We start from the raw sequence: 19,621 nt of genomic DNA, 5'->3' as shown, positions 1-19,621 counted from the left end.
AAAAGATCATCAAGGAGAACAACTACCCGAGCCACTGCCTGTTCACCCCGCTACCATCCAGAATGCAAGGTCAGACTGTTAAACAGCCGTCACTAACACAGAGAGGCTGCTGCCTCCATACATACCTGAAATCATTGGCCACTTTAAAAAATAGATCACTAGTCACTTTAATAATGCCACTTTAATAATGTTTACATATCTTGCATTACTCCTCCCATATGTATACACTGTATTTTATACCATCTATTGCATCTGGCCTGTGCCGCACGGTCATCGATCATCCATATATTTATATGTACATATTCTTATTCCATCCCTTTACTAGGAATTGTGTGTATTCGGTAGTTGTTGTGGAATTGTTAGATTACATGTTAGATTATACTTCAGTCAGATCTAGAATCACAAGCATTTCGCTACCCTCGCAATAACATCTACTAACCATGTGTATGTGACCAATAACATCTGCTAACCATGTGTATGTGACCAATAACATCTGCTAACCATGTGTATGTGACCAATAAAATTTGATTCAATCATATACAGTATAGCCATTTTCCTATATGCTGTTCGCAGTTTAGTGAAACTAAACCTCTGTAGGGATCAGTATGTGTTATAAATCACAAATTAATTGTTAAACCCAGCAGAGATCGAACCCATGACCCTAGGTCTACAGCCAGATGGCCCGGGAGGAGGGGTAGGCACAGAAACCGTAGGGGGCCGGGACGAGGCTGCCTGGAAGAGCTCTGCAAATGCCGTGAACACCTCTCTCTGAGAAAGAGGAGAGAGGGGAGGGGTGAAGTGTGAGAAGGGGGTAGAGAGAGAAAAAACAAGGGGAGGAGGTAGACAGAGAAAGATGACAGGTGAAGATAAGGACAGAGGGAAAGAGAGAGGATGGGAGTAGAGAGAGAACAGTAACAACTATATTACCTACAGTGTTGGGGGTAACACATTAAAGTTTCCAGTTTTATTAGTCATATGTACAGGATACACATTGTCGACACTGTCCAACCAAATGCTTACTTGCAGGTTCCTTCTTGACAATACAACGATAAGAAATAATAAAAGAGTACGAACAAAGTAAATGGCAGTAGAATAGAACAAACATTTTAGCATAAGTATGATACGACTCTACAAGGTGTTTAAAGCGTTCCACAGGGATGCTGGCCCATGTTGACTCCAATGCTTCCCACAGTTGTGTCAAGTTGACTGGATGTCCTTTGGGTGGTGGACTATTCTTGATAAACACGGGAAGCTGTTGAGAGTGAAAAACCCAGCAGTGTCGCAGTTATTGACACACTCAAACTGGTGCTCCTGGAACCTACTACCATACCCTGTTCAAAGGCACTTAAATCTTTTGACTTGCCCATTCACCCTCTGAATGGCACACATAAACAATCCATGTTAATTGTCTCAAGGCTTAATAATCCTTCTTTAACCGGCCTCTTAACTAGTCTCCTCCCATTCATCTACACTGAATTGAAGTGGATTTAACAAGTGACATCAATAAGGGATCATAGTTTTCATCTGGATTCACCTGGTCAGTCTATGTCATGGAAAGAGCAGGTGTCCTTAATATATTGTATACTCAGTGTATATGCTTGTGTGACTTATGCTATTCAGCTGAAGCATCCAGTTGAGTGAATAAATCTAGTTTGAGCTTTTATCAGTGTCGGTCTGGTCTGGACCTGGAGTAGAACCTAACAGTAAACGTTGTTTAATATACCTTCATTAAGTTTAGGTAATAAACATGTTGGAGTCGCAGTGAAAAATACTGACTTGCTGTTGTGCCAGATTGCATATCTGGGGTCTTCGGTCACACAGACACTTCCCCAGACATACAGCAAGCCTTTTCTCTTCTCATACTACGACTTTATACATCAAAACATCCCAAAGGTTTAAAGCCTAATTGAACTTCAACTTAAAATCACACTAAAGCAATTATTTACACATCAGTATATATGGCTAATTAAGCATCCCATATACAGCGCAGCACTTGTAGACTAGCACAGGAAAGCAGCGCCACAGATGAAAGGGGAAACTAGTGATCGTCAAACCTGAGTTAGTAGTTCTGCATAGTGACACCACACATACACACTACTGTCTATTATCTATCCTGTTGCCTAGTTACTTTACCTATTACAGTGCCTTCGGAAAGTATTCCGACCCTGTGGCGGAAGAATCAGAATTAGCTCGGTAACATAGATAATTAAGATGTCTTATCTACATAAAATGCATATATGATTGAACTGTTGAACAATTGTACTTCGAATGTATCCCTTCTGTTAGGTTCTAATACATCAGGGTAAGAACTCGAAGGACACTATGAGAGCTTAAACCGTGTGTATTCTTCCCAAAGGATCGAACAGCTGAACAGACAAAGACATGGCTCCACCCGTGGTAGTATACATACTCCACCTTGGATGGAGTCTCCTCCTTATAGCTAAAACGTGCATGTTTATTGCTAGGTTGGAAGTTAAGTGATATGGGCAATAAACGGTTCCTCTCCTTATCAGTACTGCCATATGTGACTGGTTTCCCTGCACTCAGCCCCTCGCAAGCTTCATTATGGCTCCCCTCGTGTCTCTATTATAACTAATGATTAATAATAGTTCAAGCTCAGAAATCTAAACCCATCACTTCGGACTCTGGTGTTGGTAGTGTGGGAGTAAATGAGACACACAGGCACCTAGGAGAATTGGATACACTAAAGTAAGAGGAGACACATAGTCTATTGATCCACATACAAAAGAAACATTACACCTAGGAGAAGTGGATACACTAAGAGGGGACACATAGTCGGCTGACAAAAGCATACACACAAAAGAACCATAAGTCAAATGTAGGGTCATAGAATAGGCCTATAAGAATAGGCCTATAGAAATACACACACACAAGAACCATAAGCTAAATGCAGGGCCAAAGAATAGGCCTATAGAATAAAGGGACGCATATTATTTTTAGGACAAAGCAAGGGTACTGCCACCATTATAATCTCACTGAAAGCAGATATGGGCGTTATTGGGCGTGAACAAGCAAGAAGCCTGAACTAAAAGACAATGGTGGCAGAAGGATAGGGGAAGTATGTTTATTTGCATATGGGATGGACCCATATGCTATATGTGTATAAATACAGGAGCCGGGGCTCTGGGAAGCGGTGTGTGTTCCGCGGACCATCCCGGCTTGCTATACTCTTGTATTAAAAGCCTAATTGATTTCACAAGTTCTGGTATGCGTTATATTTGATCCGATTATCCACGACAGTAGTTGCACTTCCGCCCTCATATGGGCCTCAGTCACCTGGGGTCCAGAGAGGGGAGGAGTCAGGCTTGTCTATCACATGTCCCTGTTGCTATGCAGAATATCAGAAAGAGAATAGGGCAAAGGAGGACAACAGGGAACATTGTCTTCATAAGTGAATGTGTCTTTACCTATTGCAAAGCATGTGAAGAGATGGCGTGATTAATGGGGAGCCAAATACTTGTCTCCACAATGTCTGTGCGCCAGTCACTCCCTCCTTCGGCCTTGGTGTGTGTGTGTGGGAGGGGGGGGGGGGTGTAAGGTCTGAGACAGGATGTGTGGGGTAGTGTCTGGAACCATTGTATGTCATCTCTGATGTTGCACTGGGACAATGACCCAGAGGCTCACTCCCCTCAGTGAGCTCTGTGAGAGAAATATCTGGTATTTACCTGATTTGTTTAATATTAATAGTTAACAATTATATATACTTAACAAATAGTAAAACATTTCTGTTCTACTAAGGCTGTGTTTTTGCAAAGGGATGGGTTATACTCCAGCTCCCTGCAGCTAGTCTAGGCGTGTGGTCAAGACATGGGTTTTACGTGAGAAAGGAGTATCTGGAGCTGACAATTGATTTATGCCATAGAATGAGTTGGTGTTTCTGTGCTGTGAGGTACCAGGGACGAGATAAGAGCCTTGTCTTAGGGGCCAAACGCTGTACAATAAGAACAGTCTTCATAGCAAATGCTAACTGGCTTGGGGATACTCCTTTCTTATATATCAAGTCTTACCTTGTGACCCATTCCATACAATCGGGGGAGAAGGGCTTTGGTCAGGGAGGTGAGCAAGAACCCGGTGGTCACTCTGACAGAGCTCTGGAGTTCCTCTGTGGAGATGGGAGAAACTTCCAGAAGGACAACCATCTCTGCAGCACATGTGATAGGAAAATGACATATTTACCTGATTTGTTTGATATTAATAGTTAACGATTATATACTTAACTAATCGTAAGACATTTATGTTCTATTAAATGTCTGTGTGAACTGAGAGAATCCTAAAATCCTACAGCTGGCATTCTGTAGATAAGATGTGGTGGGTGTAACCAAGATGAGGATAAGCCTGGGGAGTAGAATATAATCCTTATTGTGTCTACAATAAGAGGCAGATAGATAAACCCATAGGTGCTTATGGTGCACTCTCAATCTGCATGAGATGGGTGGAACCAGCCATGACTAAGCATCTTTAATGTCAGCTATATAAAAACTGTGCATTGTCTGTGAAGTGTAGTCTACTTGAGAATGTTGGGTTGCCTTGTCTCATTATTGCAATAATTAATTCAATATTAAATAAAGATGATTTCTTTTGAAGAAATGACAAAGACTCTCTCAGTATGAATTTCCTCGACACACTTCACCAACTCGGGACTTATGGTAGAGTGGCCAGACGAAGCCATTCCTCAGTAAAAGGCACGTGACAGCCCGCTTGGAGTTTGCCAAAAAAGCACCTAAAGACTCTCAGACCATGACAAAGAAGATCCTCTGGTCTGATGAAACCAAGATTCAACTCTTTGACCTGAATGCCAAGTGTCACGTCTGGAGGAAACCTGGCACCTGAGGGACTGGGAGACTAGTCAGAATTGAGGCAAAGATGAACGGAGCAAAGTACAGAGAGATCCTTGATGAAAACTTGCTCCAGAGCCAAGACAATGCAGGAGTGGCTTCGGGAAACGTCTCTGAAAGTCCTTGAGTGGTCCAACCAGAGCCCAGACTTGAACCTGATCAAAACATCTCTGGAGACACCTGTGCTAGCTGTGCAACAATGCTCCCCATCCAACCTGACAGAGCTTGAGAGAATCTGTAGAGAAGAATGGAAGAAACTCCCCAAATACATGTGTGCCAAGCTTGTAGCGTCATAGAAGACTCAATGCTGTAATCGCTAACGAAGGCGCTTCCACAAAGTACTGAGCAAAGGGTCTGAATAGTTATTTATATTTCCGTTTTTTATTTATAATACATTAGCAAAGATTTCTATAAACATGTTTCTGCTTTGTCGTTATGGGGCATTGTGTGTAGATTGATGAGGGGGAAAAAACCATTCAATAAATTGTAGAATAAGGCTGTAACGTCACAAAATGTGGAAAAAGTCAAAGGGTCTGAATACTTTCCGAAGGCTATGGTAGGTACAGTACATCGACTTCAAACTGGTGCTCCCTGTATATAGCCATGTTATTTTTTACTCATTTCTATTAGTTATTCACTGTTTATATCTTTCTTTTCACTATTTATATATTTTTATTTGATCTTATCTTTAACTCTGCATTGTTGGAAAAGGACACGTAGGTAAGAATTTCACTGTTAGTCTACCCGTGGTCTACAAAGCATGTGACAAATAACATTTGATTTGAGTAAGTATCCTGTCTCTGGTAGCGTATCTCTGACAGTCAAACAAATGAGTGAGATTTAGATTTTTCTCATGAAAGTAATATAACGCATTTACTATCCACACAAGTAATATTGCAAAGTAGCGGGTTACTTTGTTAAATGTATTACTATATATTACCTTTCCAGGTAACTCATCTCTGATTGTGTAAAAGAGTTACAGAGAAAAGCCGGGTATACCCTACACAATTTTGGCAACGATATACCTGTCCTAGACAAGTTTGAGATCAGAGACAATATGCCCATGTTGCTTACTCGGGTCGCTAGGCCGTCACCGACGCTCATTTAATGTGAGCGGGTCAAAGACGCAATCTAAGGGTTACCAATCTAGGCTTTGAGCAATCCAAGAAGTCCCAACACGTTCAAACATAATTGATTTCATCTGCACAAAATCTGCAATGCTCTTGCAGTGCGAGATGTGCAACGACAATGTTTGAGAACAATGATCAGCAATAGCAAATGGGAGCTCGCCAGAGAGGAAGCCATGGAGATTACTTGTTTCACATCACCCAGAATGTGTCGACTCTGGGGCAGGATCCATGACTACTACTAGTATGTGTTTGTTTGTTTCTTAACTCACACACAGACACAAGCGAAAGATTAAAAGTGTGTGTTTATCTCAACCTCTTTCCATGGATACTGAGGATACTGCTTTTCAAACATAGGAATGAATTCATCGTAGTGAACCTGGGGCAGAGAGAGAATACAGTAGACGGCATGTCTCTGAAAGTGATTGATGACCTATTTTATGTATCACGTGGTTATGCCCATTTATGTACATCCTGTCCGGATGTTCTCACGCTATCGAGTGAGTGCTTATGTAACCTGATAGTGCAACTGTTTTGGGTAAAACATGTGTTTGCAATCAAGCTGTCCTGGTGATTGATGTGTAGTGACGTTGTTGAACTGTGGAATGTGTTTGAGCATTTGAAAGAGTTGGGAAATGTACATGAAAAGAAACATGGATGGCTCTGGAGATACGTCATGGAAGAGACAATGTCTGAACCAGTCACATCTTGACGGTGGTGATTTACAGACTGATGGAGGTGTTGGTTTACCATAGATCATTCCCCAGGCCTTTTTCTCTTGGAAAGGAATTAAATAATAATTACATATAAACATGTACAGTTGAAGTCAGAAGTTTACATACACCTTAGCCAAACACATTTAAACTCCGTTTTTGACAATTCCTGACATTTAATCCTGGTAAAAAATGCCCCCGTCTTAGGTCAGTTAGGATCACCACTTTGTTTTAAGAATGTGGAATGTCAGAATTTGTATTGTATTTCTTTCATCACATTCCCAGAGGGTCAGAAGTTTACATACACTCAATTAGTATTTGGTAACATTGCCTTTAAATTGTTTAACTTGGGTCAAAGGTTTTGGGTAGCCTTCCACAAGCTTCCCACAATAAGTTGGGTGAATTTTGGCCCATTCCTCCTGACAGAGCTGGTGTAACTGAGTCAGGTTTGTAGGCCTCCTTGCTCCACATGCTTTTCCAGTTCTGCCCACAAATGTTCTATAGGGTTGAGGTCAGGGCTTTGTGATGGCCACTCCAATACCTTGCTCCCTTCGGTCTCAACATAGACTTTGATCTGAAGCATTCTTGTGATTATTGTGACTTTGCCATTGTAATTGTTTGTAGGCTTATGTAGACTAAATTGAAGCTATGATCATATGCTATCCATTTGTTTTTTGTATGTTGTTCTTTGTATGTCCTTTAATATTTGAGAATTAACATTATTAATTACAGACACCTGTGTGTCTTTTGACACTATATAAACAAGTCACCCTGCAGTGTTTGTGATTATACCCTGACGAAGACAGCTTGTCTGTTGAAACGTCGGACATTACATTTTTGCATCTGAGCTCTTAGTGTGCGGCTCTCCTTTATTTTCAAGTTTTCTACTCCGCTAGCCAGCACCTCGCCTAAATAGGTGTGCGTTTCTTTTTCCTCTTTAGTCTCAACACATTGGAGAAGCCTTGCACAAGCGAGTGACTGAAATGAAAGGAACATTAATATTGTACTTTGCTTCCCTCTGGTGGTGTGTGTCTTAATTGTGGTCTTCACCTGGTGGTGGGGGTAAATAATACTACAATTACCTTCATTGGATGCTGGGTAGTCTGAGAGGACAGGTATCAATCAACAAAAACATATTTTCTATATTTATATTATTTCAGTGCCATAACAATACAGTAAACAGAGGTGTACATAAAAAAAACAATACAGCATCAAAACGGACAAAAATTGACAAATATTAAAAACAAAACATGGGATTGACAACTTTAGGACGTAGTATGAAACCAGTGACCTGTAAACTACATACATTCCTCAATACCCGAAACATCATCTATGGCCACAAAACTATAAACCAGTGCAAGAAATCACATCAAAAAAAGCGACATAATGTCTTTCAAACATCATTTAATGTCGATATCCATGATACATTTACCCACTTTACCACCAGCGTTAAAAAAATAACATATTACAACAACAACAAAAAGTTGTCGGGTTTCTTCCCTTAAGTTTTGGTTCTGGTTGCAATAGAAAACACTGTAAACAAACAATGTCCGATACCATCACTATGATGGTGTCCTAACAATGTAGGCAAACAATACTATAGGAATACAGGTAACCAAACACCAATCACCGTTAGGTGTCAAGAGTAACAATAACACATGTACATACTATATAATACACACTTCTGACTTCAACCACAGCTAACCGAACCTATTAATTAGGGAGAGAAATCAGTCATTTATTCATTTAAAAACAGATGAAAACATGTAGAGAAGTAAACTGCATAATGTAGCCTAAATATGTAGGGTTTCAAGTTTTTTTTTTTAAAGAACAGCATAGGCACGATGTCAGGTTTGAGGTAAAAGTATTGTCTTTGCAGGTTGACATCAACTACTGTTCTGTCTGGTGTATCCTGTCATGTCCGACTGATATGCTTACGAATCACGTCTCTCCCGACCACCGCTTGTTCCATTCATCCATGGGAGAGCTATGGTGCCTGGCTGTTGGCTTAACTCTTCTCCCCTGGCCGGAGGATGAATGGTGACCACGAGGGGGCTTACATTCTGAGAGGAACGTGGACAGTGACCGTGACGGGGACTTGCATTCTGAGAGGAACCTGGATGGTGACCGTGACGAGGACTTACATTCTGAGTGGAACGTGAACAGTGACCGTGACGGGGACTTACATTCTGAGAGGAACGTGAACAGTGACCGTGACGGGGACTTACATTCTGAGAGGAACCTGGATGGTGACCGTGACTTGCATTCTGAGAGGAACGTGAACAGTGACCGTGACAAGGACTTACATTCTGAGAAGAACCTAGATGGTGACCGTGACTTGCATTCTGAGCGGAACGTGGACAGTGACCGTGACGGGGACTTGCATTCTGAGAGGAACCTGGATGGTGACCGTGACTTGCATTTTGAGAGGAACCTGGATGGTGACCGTGACTTGCATTCTGAGAGGAACCTGGATGGTGACCGTGAAGGGGGCTTGCATTCAGAGAGGAACCTAGAGGCAAGCATTAGTGAGAAGGTGAGAAATATCCACATTAGCACTGTAGGAAATAGCTGTCACCCAGCTACTGGCTTTCCAAGTGGAGATGAAGGATCAGTAAGGCAACTTTTCAGTTCAAAAATCTATTGAACGTACACAGGATCCTGAGAACACTGCCTCAGAATATGCTCAAGAGCATGAACAGAAAATGTTCCAACCCAGTCAACAGAAGTCACCCTTACAGTGGGGCAAAAAAACTATTTAGTCGGCCACCAATTGTGCAAGTTCTCCCACTTAAAAAGATGAGGCCTGTAATTTTCATCATAGGTACACTTCAACTATGACAGACAAAATTTGAAAAAAAAAACAGAAAATCACATTGTAGGATTTTTAATGAATTTATTTGCAAATCATGGTGGAAAATTAGTATTTGGTCACCTACAAACAAGCAAGATTTCTGGCTCTCACAGACCTTTAACTTCTTCTTTAAGAGGCTCCTATGTCCTCCACTCTTTACCTGTATTAATGGCACCTGTTTGAACTTGTTATCAGTATAAAAGACACCTGTCCACAACCTCCAACATTCACACTCCGAACTCCACTATGGCCAAGACCAAAGAGCTGTCAAAGGACACCAGAAACAAAATTGTAGACCTGCACCAGGCTGGGAAGACTGAATATGCAATAGTAAACAGGTTGGTTTGAAGAAATCAACTGTGGGAGCAATTATTAGGAAATGGAAGACATACAAGACCACTGATAATCTCCCTCGATCTGAGGCTCCACGCAAGATCTCACCACGTGGGGTCAAAATTATCACAAGAACGGTGAGCAAAAATCCCAGAACCACACGGGGGGACCTAGTGAATGACCTGCAGAGAGCTGGGACCAAAGTAATAAAGCCTACCATCAGTAACACACTACGCTGCCAGGGACTCAAATCGTGCAGTGCCAGACGTGTCCCCCTGCTTAAGCCAGTACATGTCCAGGCCTGTCTGAAGTTTGCTAGAGAGCATTTGGATGATCCAGAAGAAGATTGGGAGAATGTCAGATGAAACCAAAATATAACTTTTTGGTAAAAACTCAACTCGTCGTGTTTGAAGGACAAAGAATGCTGAGTTGCATCCAAAGAACACCATACCTACTGTGAAGCATGGGGGTGGAAACATCATGCTTTGGGGCTGTTTTTCTGCAAAGGGACCAGGACGACTGATCCGTGTAAAAGAAAGAATGAATGGGGCCAAGTATCGTGAGATTTTGAGTGAAAACCTCCTTCCATCAGCAAGGGCATTGAAGATGAAACGTGGCTGGGTCTTTCAGCATGACAATGATCCCAAACACACCGCCCGGGCAACGAAGGAGTGGCTTCGTAAGAAGCATTTCAAGGTCCTGGAGTGGCCTAGCCAGTCTCCAGATCTCAACCCCATAGATGGAGGGGTTGAAAGTCCGTGTTGCCCAACAACAGCCCCAAAACATCACTGCTCTAGAGGAGATCTGCATGGAGGAATGGGCCAAAATACCAGCAACAGTGTGTGAAAACCTTGTGAAGACTTACAGAAAATATTTGACCTCTGTCATTGCCAACAAAGGGTATATAACAAAGTATTGAGATAAACTTTTGTTATTGACCAAATACTTATTTTCCACCATAATTTGCAATGTCCTAAATCCTACAATGTGATTTTCTGGATTTTTTTTCTTCTCATTTTGTCTGTCACTTCATAGTTGAAGTGTACCTATGATGCAAATTACAGGCCTCTCTCATCTTTTTAAGTGGGAGAACTTGCACAATTGGTTGCTGACTAAATACTTTTTTGCCCCACTGTACATAGGTTTCAGTTACCTAACAAGTTGGTATTGATGTTCTCATCGATAAGGCTGATTTTCTAGTGAAGTTTTTGTACACTTTGAACAAGTACATCAACTTTTTCCCCAAGCTTTCCCTTTACTTTATAGGTCGTTCCATTTGATTTCAATCACCTTTTGACTGCAGATTTGAACAAATCTTTCCACACATGTTTGACCGGTCAAAACGGGATTGAAATCAAATGGAATGACGCTTACCAATTACATATGGTAATATATTAAGTCACATCCTGTGAGAGTTGGGAAATACACCGGTCTGTTCACCCCTATTCTCTGTCACCCCTCTCACTTTGACTCCCAAGTTTGCTTAGGTCAAATTGACCCAGACTCAATATAGCATGATACATTTGCATTCACTACTCAGCTCCTATAAATAACATAATACCCTTTCATCTAGATGATTCCAATCAGAACCCAACAGTCAGTCAGTCTAGGTCTGAGATTTTTCTAAAAGGAAAAAAACATACACAACAGTTTGAAATACTGGGAAATCATTGGTGCAATTGTAAAAGTAGCCTACGATGTGAGGCTAGCATAGCCTGCGACTTACCTTCAATTTCATTTGGCCTCTTCTTCTGCTTCTCGGACCACTTGTAACCAACTCCAGTTATTTTTGCTGTAACCAGAAGAACTTGTCAATGACTGGAAATCCCCAACAATGTATCTAAATATTGACCTGTTGTGTGTTATTCTGTGTGTTCGTTTTTCATGTCCATGCTAGCTATACATATTACACAAAAACTTTGAGGGAATACATGCCGTTTTCTTTTGCCAGTGGCTTGCGATTAGTGTCCTTACCTGAGTGTCTGAATTCTTTTGGAGGATCACGATGGAGAGACTTCGTCCAATGCTTTGCCTGAACAATGCTCTCCTTCATCAAAATGGCAGCAGGCTCCTGCATTTCCCACTTCCTTTTGAAGCGCTTTTCACATAAACCGCTTGGTCCAGGCTTCAGCTCCCCTATATCTTGCTGCTTCGCTTCCATAACGGGGGGCTGTTTCTTCTTGTTCTGGCAGTTCACAGAAGCATCTTCCTCTTCATCATCAGAGCGCTGTGCATCTTCCGGATCTGTGTAAGACCTGTTGAACATGACGTAATTTTCATATTCACAGGGCTTGAAGTAGTGCACGTTCCTTGGATTCAAAGGAAAGCTGATGTTCCGCTTGGGTTTTGGCGGAGCATCGACACGTTTTAGAATGGGTCGGATGATCCTGGTCTCCGAGCTGGACCTGCGACTGGCCTGTTGACCTTCCACTTCCTCTGGAGGACACCCTGATCGCCTGCAAGTCCGGGGGGTTGGAGTCGGGACAAAGCTGCTCTCCCAATCTGAGAACACCTGTTGCCTCGCAGAGACTTTTTCACAAAAATCTACGTTGCTATGTGACGGTGAAACCATGGCCGTATTAGGGCAAGCATGACTACCTGGGCTGTAACAACTGGGACTGGCAGGTTTGATAAAATATTTGGGCTTGTGTGCCACTCTTGCAGGTTTGTCCAGCATTTGTGATTCAGGGGAAGCACTGGGAGATGGCTCTTTCCTGTTCTCTCTCTCATGCAAATCCTTTGAAACCTCTGGAGTCCTTGGAAGCTTCAGAATCCTTGGCGGCGAGTCATTCTTACACTCACTTTTTGAAAACACTCCATTCAACATCTTCGGAATCTTTGTCAAATTCTGTTGGGATTTCAAGTCGCTCTGTGCCTTACGTTTTAGTTTCTTGGACAAGTCAGGATGCCTAGAAACATTTACCCCTAAACCCTCAGGCTCTCCTCTATCTGCCACCCTCTTCTGCCTTGGTGGAGAACCTTCCTCCCTCTTCCGGCTTGGTGGAGAACCTTTCCTGACAAGATTTTGGGGTAAGGACAGCTTTTCCAATCTGATTTTTAAGCATTGAATTGTTTGCTTTTGTTTGCCGCCATTCCTCTGCCTCTCTTTGACAACAGGAGACACCGACTTTGCAAGGGAGCAGTGTCTGTTAGTTTTGTTCTGGGCTTTAGTCTTCGGGATTTTGAGGATTTCCTCTGCATGTTTTGAGGGTGAGGCGTTTATGGAAGGCTTTTTGGGGATGTTTATGGAGATTTTGAGAGGAACGGTGGTATTTGAGGATCCCTGCACATGGAGGGTTTTCACCCCAGGGCACGGGAGTGAGCTTCCACTGCTCCTCTCTATGTCCACCAACTGGCACTGTAACTCTTTGGAGTTTGAGTTCCTGCCGTCAGTTTCAGTTGAATATCTTCTCTTCTGTGACATCTTGTCCCTACTTTGATTATCCTCTCTCTCTTTCTCAGTTGAATGTCTCCTCTTCGGTGGCTTCTTGTCCCTGGATTGACAGCCTTCACACGCTTTCACAGTTGATGATCCCCTCTTCTTGTCTTTACATCGATTTCCATCACTCTCAGTTGAATGTCTCGTCTTGTGTGGTGCATGTGGCTTCATGTCCCTGCATTGATTATCCACAGTTGCCTTCAACCCATAGCACTTAGTGGTTTGGGATGGTGTCCTTCCCCTCTCTGCTCTCCCATGGCTTTTCTTGTAACTTTGCCTGTCAGATGACGTTGGATGGAGGGACTTCTCCTTTTCCATTTTTTTATGTCCTTTTTGCTTTGACTTGCAGGTTTTGTATTGGGTGACAAAGTCAGCAACTTTGTCATACTTTTCTACAGGTGAACCACAGTCCTCTATAGGTGAAAACCAGTTGTCTGCTATGATGTTAGCTCTTAACTTAGAGGGGTTTTCAACCTTGGGAAGTGGTAATGTAGTCATCCTGCAGTCTTGGTCCTTCTCTTGCCATCTTTCCCTATCCTCGGAACCAGGACTGACTTTGCTTTGGGTCGTACGTTCTTGGGCTGACTCACATGGTGCTTTGGCATCAGTTTCAGGCTCTGTCCTTTTAACACTAGAAGCATGAGCCTCAATCTGAGCATGTTGTTCATTATAGCTCTCCTCTGTCTCCTGATCAGAATCCTCACTTGTATCTGACCAGAAAAAAAAGTCAATGATCGGTATGACGCCTGTCCATTGCTGCATTTCACCCTGTGTCTTATTGTCATCACCCTCTTCTTCAGTTGAATGTGTCTGCTTCTTGTCCCTGCATTGATTGTCAACAGCAGTCACCTTCCCCCCAGAGTCCTTAGGGACCTCTGTCTCCTGATCATTTCTATGTGACATGGTAAAGCAGTGAGCGATTGTTATGCATCTTGTATCTTGCTGCAATCCTTTCTCTCTCTGACAACTGGAGCATAGGCCCATTTCAAACCCATTGTCAGTTTCAATACCACAAGGACAGTAGCAGGACTTATCTAAGCTGCCACTTTCTATATTCTCTAGTTGGTTTGTCTGTGTCTTATCTTTGTTTTTAGAGCAGGATTCAGGGGACGCGAATTGGAGGTCAGAGCCATTCTCGATCTGGCAAAACAGTCTCATGGCATCCTCAGATCTCAGGATGGTCAAATTCATTGGGGAAAGGGGTTCTGTGTCCGAGTCTGTTGTGAGGTCTACGACCGTTTTGAGGTCTGTGTCTGGTGCCTCTGTTTCAGCAAGCAGTTTCACAGCGTCCTCTGGTGTGAGGACGGTCAAAATCATTGGGGAAAGGGGTTCTGTCTCTAAGTCTGCGTTTGTTGGGAGGTCTGTGTTTGTTGGGGGGTCTACGTCCATCGTGAGGTGTGTGTTTGTTGTGAGGTCTGAGTCTATTGCTTCTGCAGGAAATTCCACAGTCTCCATCTTGCTGTGGAAGGTGTCATCCATCTGGACACCCCCAACCACTTTGGAACTGTCCTCTGCTTTATCTGGTATGAACCACAGAGACCAAGCTCTTCCAGAATCTTTGTCAATGTCATTCAGCTTCTCGTTGACATTTAACCATGACGACCTGTAACCCACTTGGGAAGAGGTGTCAACATGTACTGGAATGGGAAACTTCTCGAGCACTTCCCCTAGTGATATACCACTGACTGCAAAGAGAACCACTGCCTTCTCATCCTCTGCGGCCCAGGCAGACACATCCTGCATGATTTTCTCATCCATTTGATCTTTTAAAGCCTCTACCAGGTCAGAGGTATCCCCTCCCCGATACAACTCCAATATGGCCTCGAGACAACCATCCTCTGCCTCTGTGACTGTTGTCGCACTCTCCAGATAAGTATCCAGTTGCTGCAGCGCACATAACTTGAACTGAACTTCAGCAATTGTGGACAAATCAAGAGTGTTCTCATCTGCAACATTAGAGCTACCTTCCACGATTATCTGGGCACCACCGATGCATACAATATCAGTTGCCTGAGGGTTGGTGTGGACAAATGGTGAAGGTGATCTCTTGTCCATTTGTGTGATGACCTGAAGGACCTCATCATTGTCCTCTCCTGTAGATGCCATTGAACTTATTGCAGATGCATCTACAGGTTTATCACACTCCAGAAGACTCTCAACTTGAACCATCTCATTTAGGACAGAGAGAGAACTTGCATCATCTTTAGCTCTTTCCCACAGGTTTTCTGCCTGTTTTTCGTTGATGGACCAGGCCTGTAAAATCTTAAATGGCAGCTCATTGCCTGCATTCTCTGTCTCCATGGGCTCTGGGGACTGCTGTGGACCCATTGGCGGGACGATAGCCACGGGGGGCGGCGGAGCGGTAGCGACTGCCGTCAGGGTCATGTACCTGGGGTTGGACTTAATCTCCAGCCGTATAGCGGAGTCCTCATCACTAAACCTCTCAGGGGGCCTCGCCTGGTAGTCTTTGGTGTTTAGATGTAGTTGTGTTTTGCCTGCTTGTAAAACATACATCTTCTCTGTGCTGAATTGTAGGGACTGAGAGGGGTCTTGTGTTGAGTTATTCCCATTTACAGGTCCATTTTTAGATCTTAAAACACTCTGGGGCCAGTGCTGTATTTCCTTGAGCGAGATCTTATGTTTATGAGGTTTTTCCTGAGGGGTGTCAGTGAGAGAAGGAGAGGAAGCATGTTGCTGTTCAGGGGTGGTAGAGGTCTGTGTGTGAGAAACCAGAGCAGCATTGCCAGGAAGATGATCTGTATGTTGTGTTATGGCTTGGGAAGGAACACTAGGTCCTAGTATACCATGGGTGTCTGCATGTGTTACCTGGGCTGCTTTTAGGTCAACAACACCAGATTCTGTACCTCCCGTGGAAGGGAAATCTGTAAAAACAAGTGATGTAGAATATCTCGCAGGACCAGTTGTATGTCCTGATGTTGTTTCACTGTGTTTGTTGTTGACCATAGGAACAGTTGGAGTGATGTTGGCGTTCTGAATGTCTGTAGAACTGTTGGTCATAGATTGAAAAGGGTTGACATGCTTAGCCTGGAAGTCCAGCCTGGGAGACCTGCTGAAATGGACGCTAGAACTTCCACTAGAGCCACCCCTAGAACATCCACTAGAGCCACCCCTAGAACGTCCACTAGAGCCACCCCTAGAACGTCGACTAGAGCCACCCCTAGAACGTCCACTAGAGCCACCCCTAGAACGTCCACTAGAGCCACTCCTAGAACGTCCACTAGAGCCACCCCTAGAACATCCACTAGAGCCACTCCTAGAACGTCCACTAGAGCCACCCCTAGGACATCCACTAGAGCCACCCCTAGAACGTCCACTAGAGCCACCCCTAGAACGTCCACTAGAGCCACCCCTAGAACGTCCACTAGAGCCACCCCTAGAACATACACTAGAGCCACCCCTAGAACATGCACTAGAGCCACCCCTAGAACGTGCACTAGACCCACCCCTAGAACGTCCACTAGAGCCACCCCTAGAACGTGCACTAGACCTACCCCTAGAACTTCCCTTTGAGCATTCAGTAGAATGAATCCTGGAATAGGAATTAGAATGTCCCCTTGAATGTTCATTAAAATGTCCTCTAGCATGTCCATTTGAATGGGTGGGATCTAACATCTGCCATTTGCTTTCCAAGCAATGGAGATTGTTATGATTCACTATCCGACCAACCATATAATCCCGGTCAGCTTTATGGTGATGGGTTATATCCTCATGCCCTCTTTCGACAATGAGTGGGGGTAAAAACTCATAGCTGGGGAAGTGGGGTTCATGCTTAGCCCATGTTTCTGTTATCTCTCCACTGCGGTGTAAGGTTACATTAGGGGATGCCTGGCCTCTCAGGGGTCCATAGAGATTTGGCCAATCCCTTATGTTCTGACTCGGAGCCATTCTGTGATGGTCCTGATGATACAGATGCGGCGGCTGGGTCGCTTGTGCCCCATGTCCACGGAAGTCCATTGGAGAGTTTTGTCTAAGGGAGTTGTAGTGGGCCCGTATGGCAGCTTCTTTCTCATGGTTCAGCCACTGTCGTTCCCTTTCCTGTTGGGTGAGGTACTGTCTTTCACCAGCAGGGAGAGCACTTTGCCACTGAGCCATATTATGGCGGCTGTATCCATCACCATAGCTCCATTCTCTTGATCTGGCATTTTCATAGGCGTTATCCATGTTGTGTCAGTTCTATCCGTCCCAGCACATTGAACTGGGTAGGATTTCAAGTATAAAAAAAGAGAAACTATTGTGAAAACTAAGTAATGGTTATCCATCAACCAAGTTACTGATTTTTCTAACAAACTGCAACATGTTTTTGATATGTGACTGCCAGTTGACATTATGGGCTGAAAGTTAGTTAGAGTGCAGATCACAATCAAGTAACACCATCAATATAGTACACGCTCATATAGGAGGAGTGTTGATCCACCCACATCTGTTTAGTATATAATATCGGCATTGTTGATATCCAAGGCCCTTTCCCGGGATTAATCTAAAGTAATTTGTCTCAGACTAATCAGTATTATAACGATTAACCACACAACTGTCTCCAGCCTTGAAGTGATGCAGAGACGCAACCTTGAAGTGCATGAATCACACTGGTTAAACGGTTAACATAACAATGGAGCCTATTCATTCTTAGCTATCTAAACAACTTCCCTAGAGCATCGTATCTTAAAGTATTGGTCGGGTCGCGATGTGTCAGAGGAAATGTATAATTATTATATAAATTACTGGAATTGATTTGGCCAAGTGCATCTGCGCTCTCGGGTTCAGTGCGCTCTCTGCTTAGCAGCGGTGCCTCTGCTCAGTTTGACAGCTTTGCGAGTGGGAGAGAGATGTCTGTGCGCTACGTGGTTTAACGGATCTTTTTTCGGCTGTTTTCTTGTAGATCACTCCCCGCCCATGCAGCGTCTGTGCGGCAGGTGATAAGCTATCAGACACTGACTTGTCAGTCCCACTCCTCAGCAACTCACCGCCGTTATCGAGTGGACTCAAGCTACCCACAGGTGCTGACTGAGCTCAATCGTCATAAAACGCAAATAGCGATGACTTTCTCTCTTATTTTCCATACAAACTTTGAGAAATAACGAAGAGCGCCCAATGTGTTTTGTGGGGTGAAGAGCTTAGTAATGATTGCGCTAAAATGTGTTACAAAGTGACGCGCAAACACCTTGAAACGGTCATCCACGCATTTGCTTGGATATCTCTTGGGGAATGAACGTAAATCCCATACGTAAATCTGCTGCTTTTTTTGCACAAATATAAAACTGTTCAACATAGATAGCATTGTTATTCATGTCAACCATTGGATTTTCCTAGAATACTTACAGAAAGTCTGCCCCGCTCCTTTCTCTTTCACATCCGGCAGATCAGCTGAACACATGGATATCCCTAACCGATATCTATCAACAACTCGCACTCTTCTTCTTCTGGGGTGGGGTTTATCAGCATCCAACGTTATAGTGCATTATTGGTAAAAACACTCCTGTCTTCTGTTAGAACTTCTTCAAATGTATATGTGGGAGCGCCCGTGGCTGGTACTAGTAGATTCAAGTTCCACGCCCCCAGAGTTTTCTTCGCTCCTTCGCAACTGATCGGCAGTATTTTTTAACTATTTTATTGAAGCAAATGACAAAAAAAAACATGAAACCAATTTTACAAGACAAATTAATCTACAGAAAAATGTTATAATTTCTGTGTTTTTTGCTATAATTTACTTATTTAAAAAAATATAAAATCCTTCTATAAATTGACCGTTGATCAAGTAAAAAACAAAGATCACCAGTTGTTTCGTTGATTTATTACTGAACTAATGCTTAGTGATATGGAAGAACTGACTATAGATCTGCAGCTATTTAGAAAGCATATTCAAAACGGTGAAATTCCATCATTTGCCGAAAGCACGTGGAGTCCGGAGAACGTTGTCATAGAATGAGAAATGCTCACAGAAGGAAAACGTTATGAGCTTAAAGACAACTGTACTGTGTGCTTTAAAGCTATTATCTAAGTTGAACTAGAACCAGACAAATATGGATTTGAGAGAAGGTAGTATGAAACGTGGCAGTATCTAATTGTTAAGTTTGCCAAGAAAACCCAGCAGAAAAGAGAATACTCATTTAAACCCGATGTTCCGTGCCTATATAAGCTAAAAATTGATGTCTGTCCAGAAAACGTATTCCCTGCGCAGGTCACTATTGAATAAACCTTATGTAAATACTTAAAAGTTTTTGTTTAACTACAAGAGCAAATTTTTCTACAACACTGTAACCCATCAATCACCATACTTCTGA

At 43.1% G+C, this 19,621-nt stretch overlaps 2 protein-coding genes across 5 annotated transcripts in view; both read right to left on the bottom strand.

The window, feature by feature from the left end:
- Positions 1-605: 605 nt before the first annotated feature.
- The window catches only part of ttll12 (tubulin tyrosine ligase-like family, member 12), a 49,514-nt gene continuing 30,498 nt past the window's right edge, over positions 606-19,621 (bottom strand). Inside the window, exon 13 of the mRNA XM_036944629.2 lies at positions 606-768. Coding sequence (XP_036800524.1) covers positions 625-768 — 144 coding nt within the window. The 3' untranslated portion in view covers positions 606-624. The remainder of the gene's footprint in view (positions 769-19,621) is intronic.
- LOC110490318 (uncharacterized) lies at positions 7,831-19,619 on the bottom strand. Of its 4 annotated transcripts, none has more exons than XM_036944620.2 (5): positions 18,660-19,619; positions 11,858-17,538; positions 11,610-11,675; positions 9,053-9,208; positions 7,831-8,938 (listed from the first exon to the last, which is right to left on the bottom strand). In XM_036944620.2, the coding sequence occupies exons 2-5, from the start codon at positions 17,502-17,504 to the stop codon at positions 8,631-8,633; spliced, it is 6,177 nt and encodes a 2,058-aa protein (XP_036800515.1). In that variant the 5' UTR covers positions 17,505-17,538; positions 18,660-19,619; the 3' UTR covers positions 7,831-8,630. The 4 variants fall into 4 exon arrangements, with proteins under 4 accessions (XP_036800515.1, XP_036800512.1, XP_036800521.1 ...); XM_036944626.2 differs by lacking the exon at positions 7,831-8,938 and adding an exon at positions 11,445-11,506 and having other exon boundaries at positions 9,070-9,208; XM_036944617.2 differs by having other exon boundaries at positions 7,831-9,208.

Source organism: Oncorhynchus mykiss, chromosome 15, assembly GCF_057628025.1.
Source record: "Oncorhynchus mykiss isolate SJ-2025 chromosome 15, ASM5762802v1, whole genome shotgun sequence".
Lineage (NCBI taxonomy): Eukaryota > Metazoa > Chordata > Actinopteri > Salmoniformes > Salmonidae > Oncorhynchus > Oncorhynchus mykiss.
Note: the sequence above shows the minus strand (reverse complement) of the source record. Positions and strands in the feature narration are given on the sequence as shown.

What these genes read in the sequence shown, in the direction of transcription:
- LOC110490318 (XM_036944617.2), bottom strand. Translation starts at nt 17,504, where the DNA reads ATGGATAACGCCTATGAAAATGCCAGATCAAGAGAATGGAGCTATGGT. An exon ending in AAAAGAATTCAGACACTCAG is followed by an intron (nt 11,676 to 11,857) that starts GTAAGGACACTA and finishes TTCTGGTTACAG; the next exon opens with CAAAAATAACTGGAGTTGGT. An exon ending in GAGGCCAAATGAAATTGAAG is followed by an intron (nt 9,209 to 11,609) that starts GTAAGTCGCAGG and finishes GCTTGCCTCTAG; the next exon opens with GTTCCTCTCTGAATGCAAGC.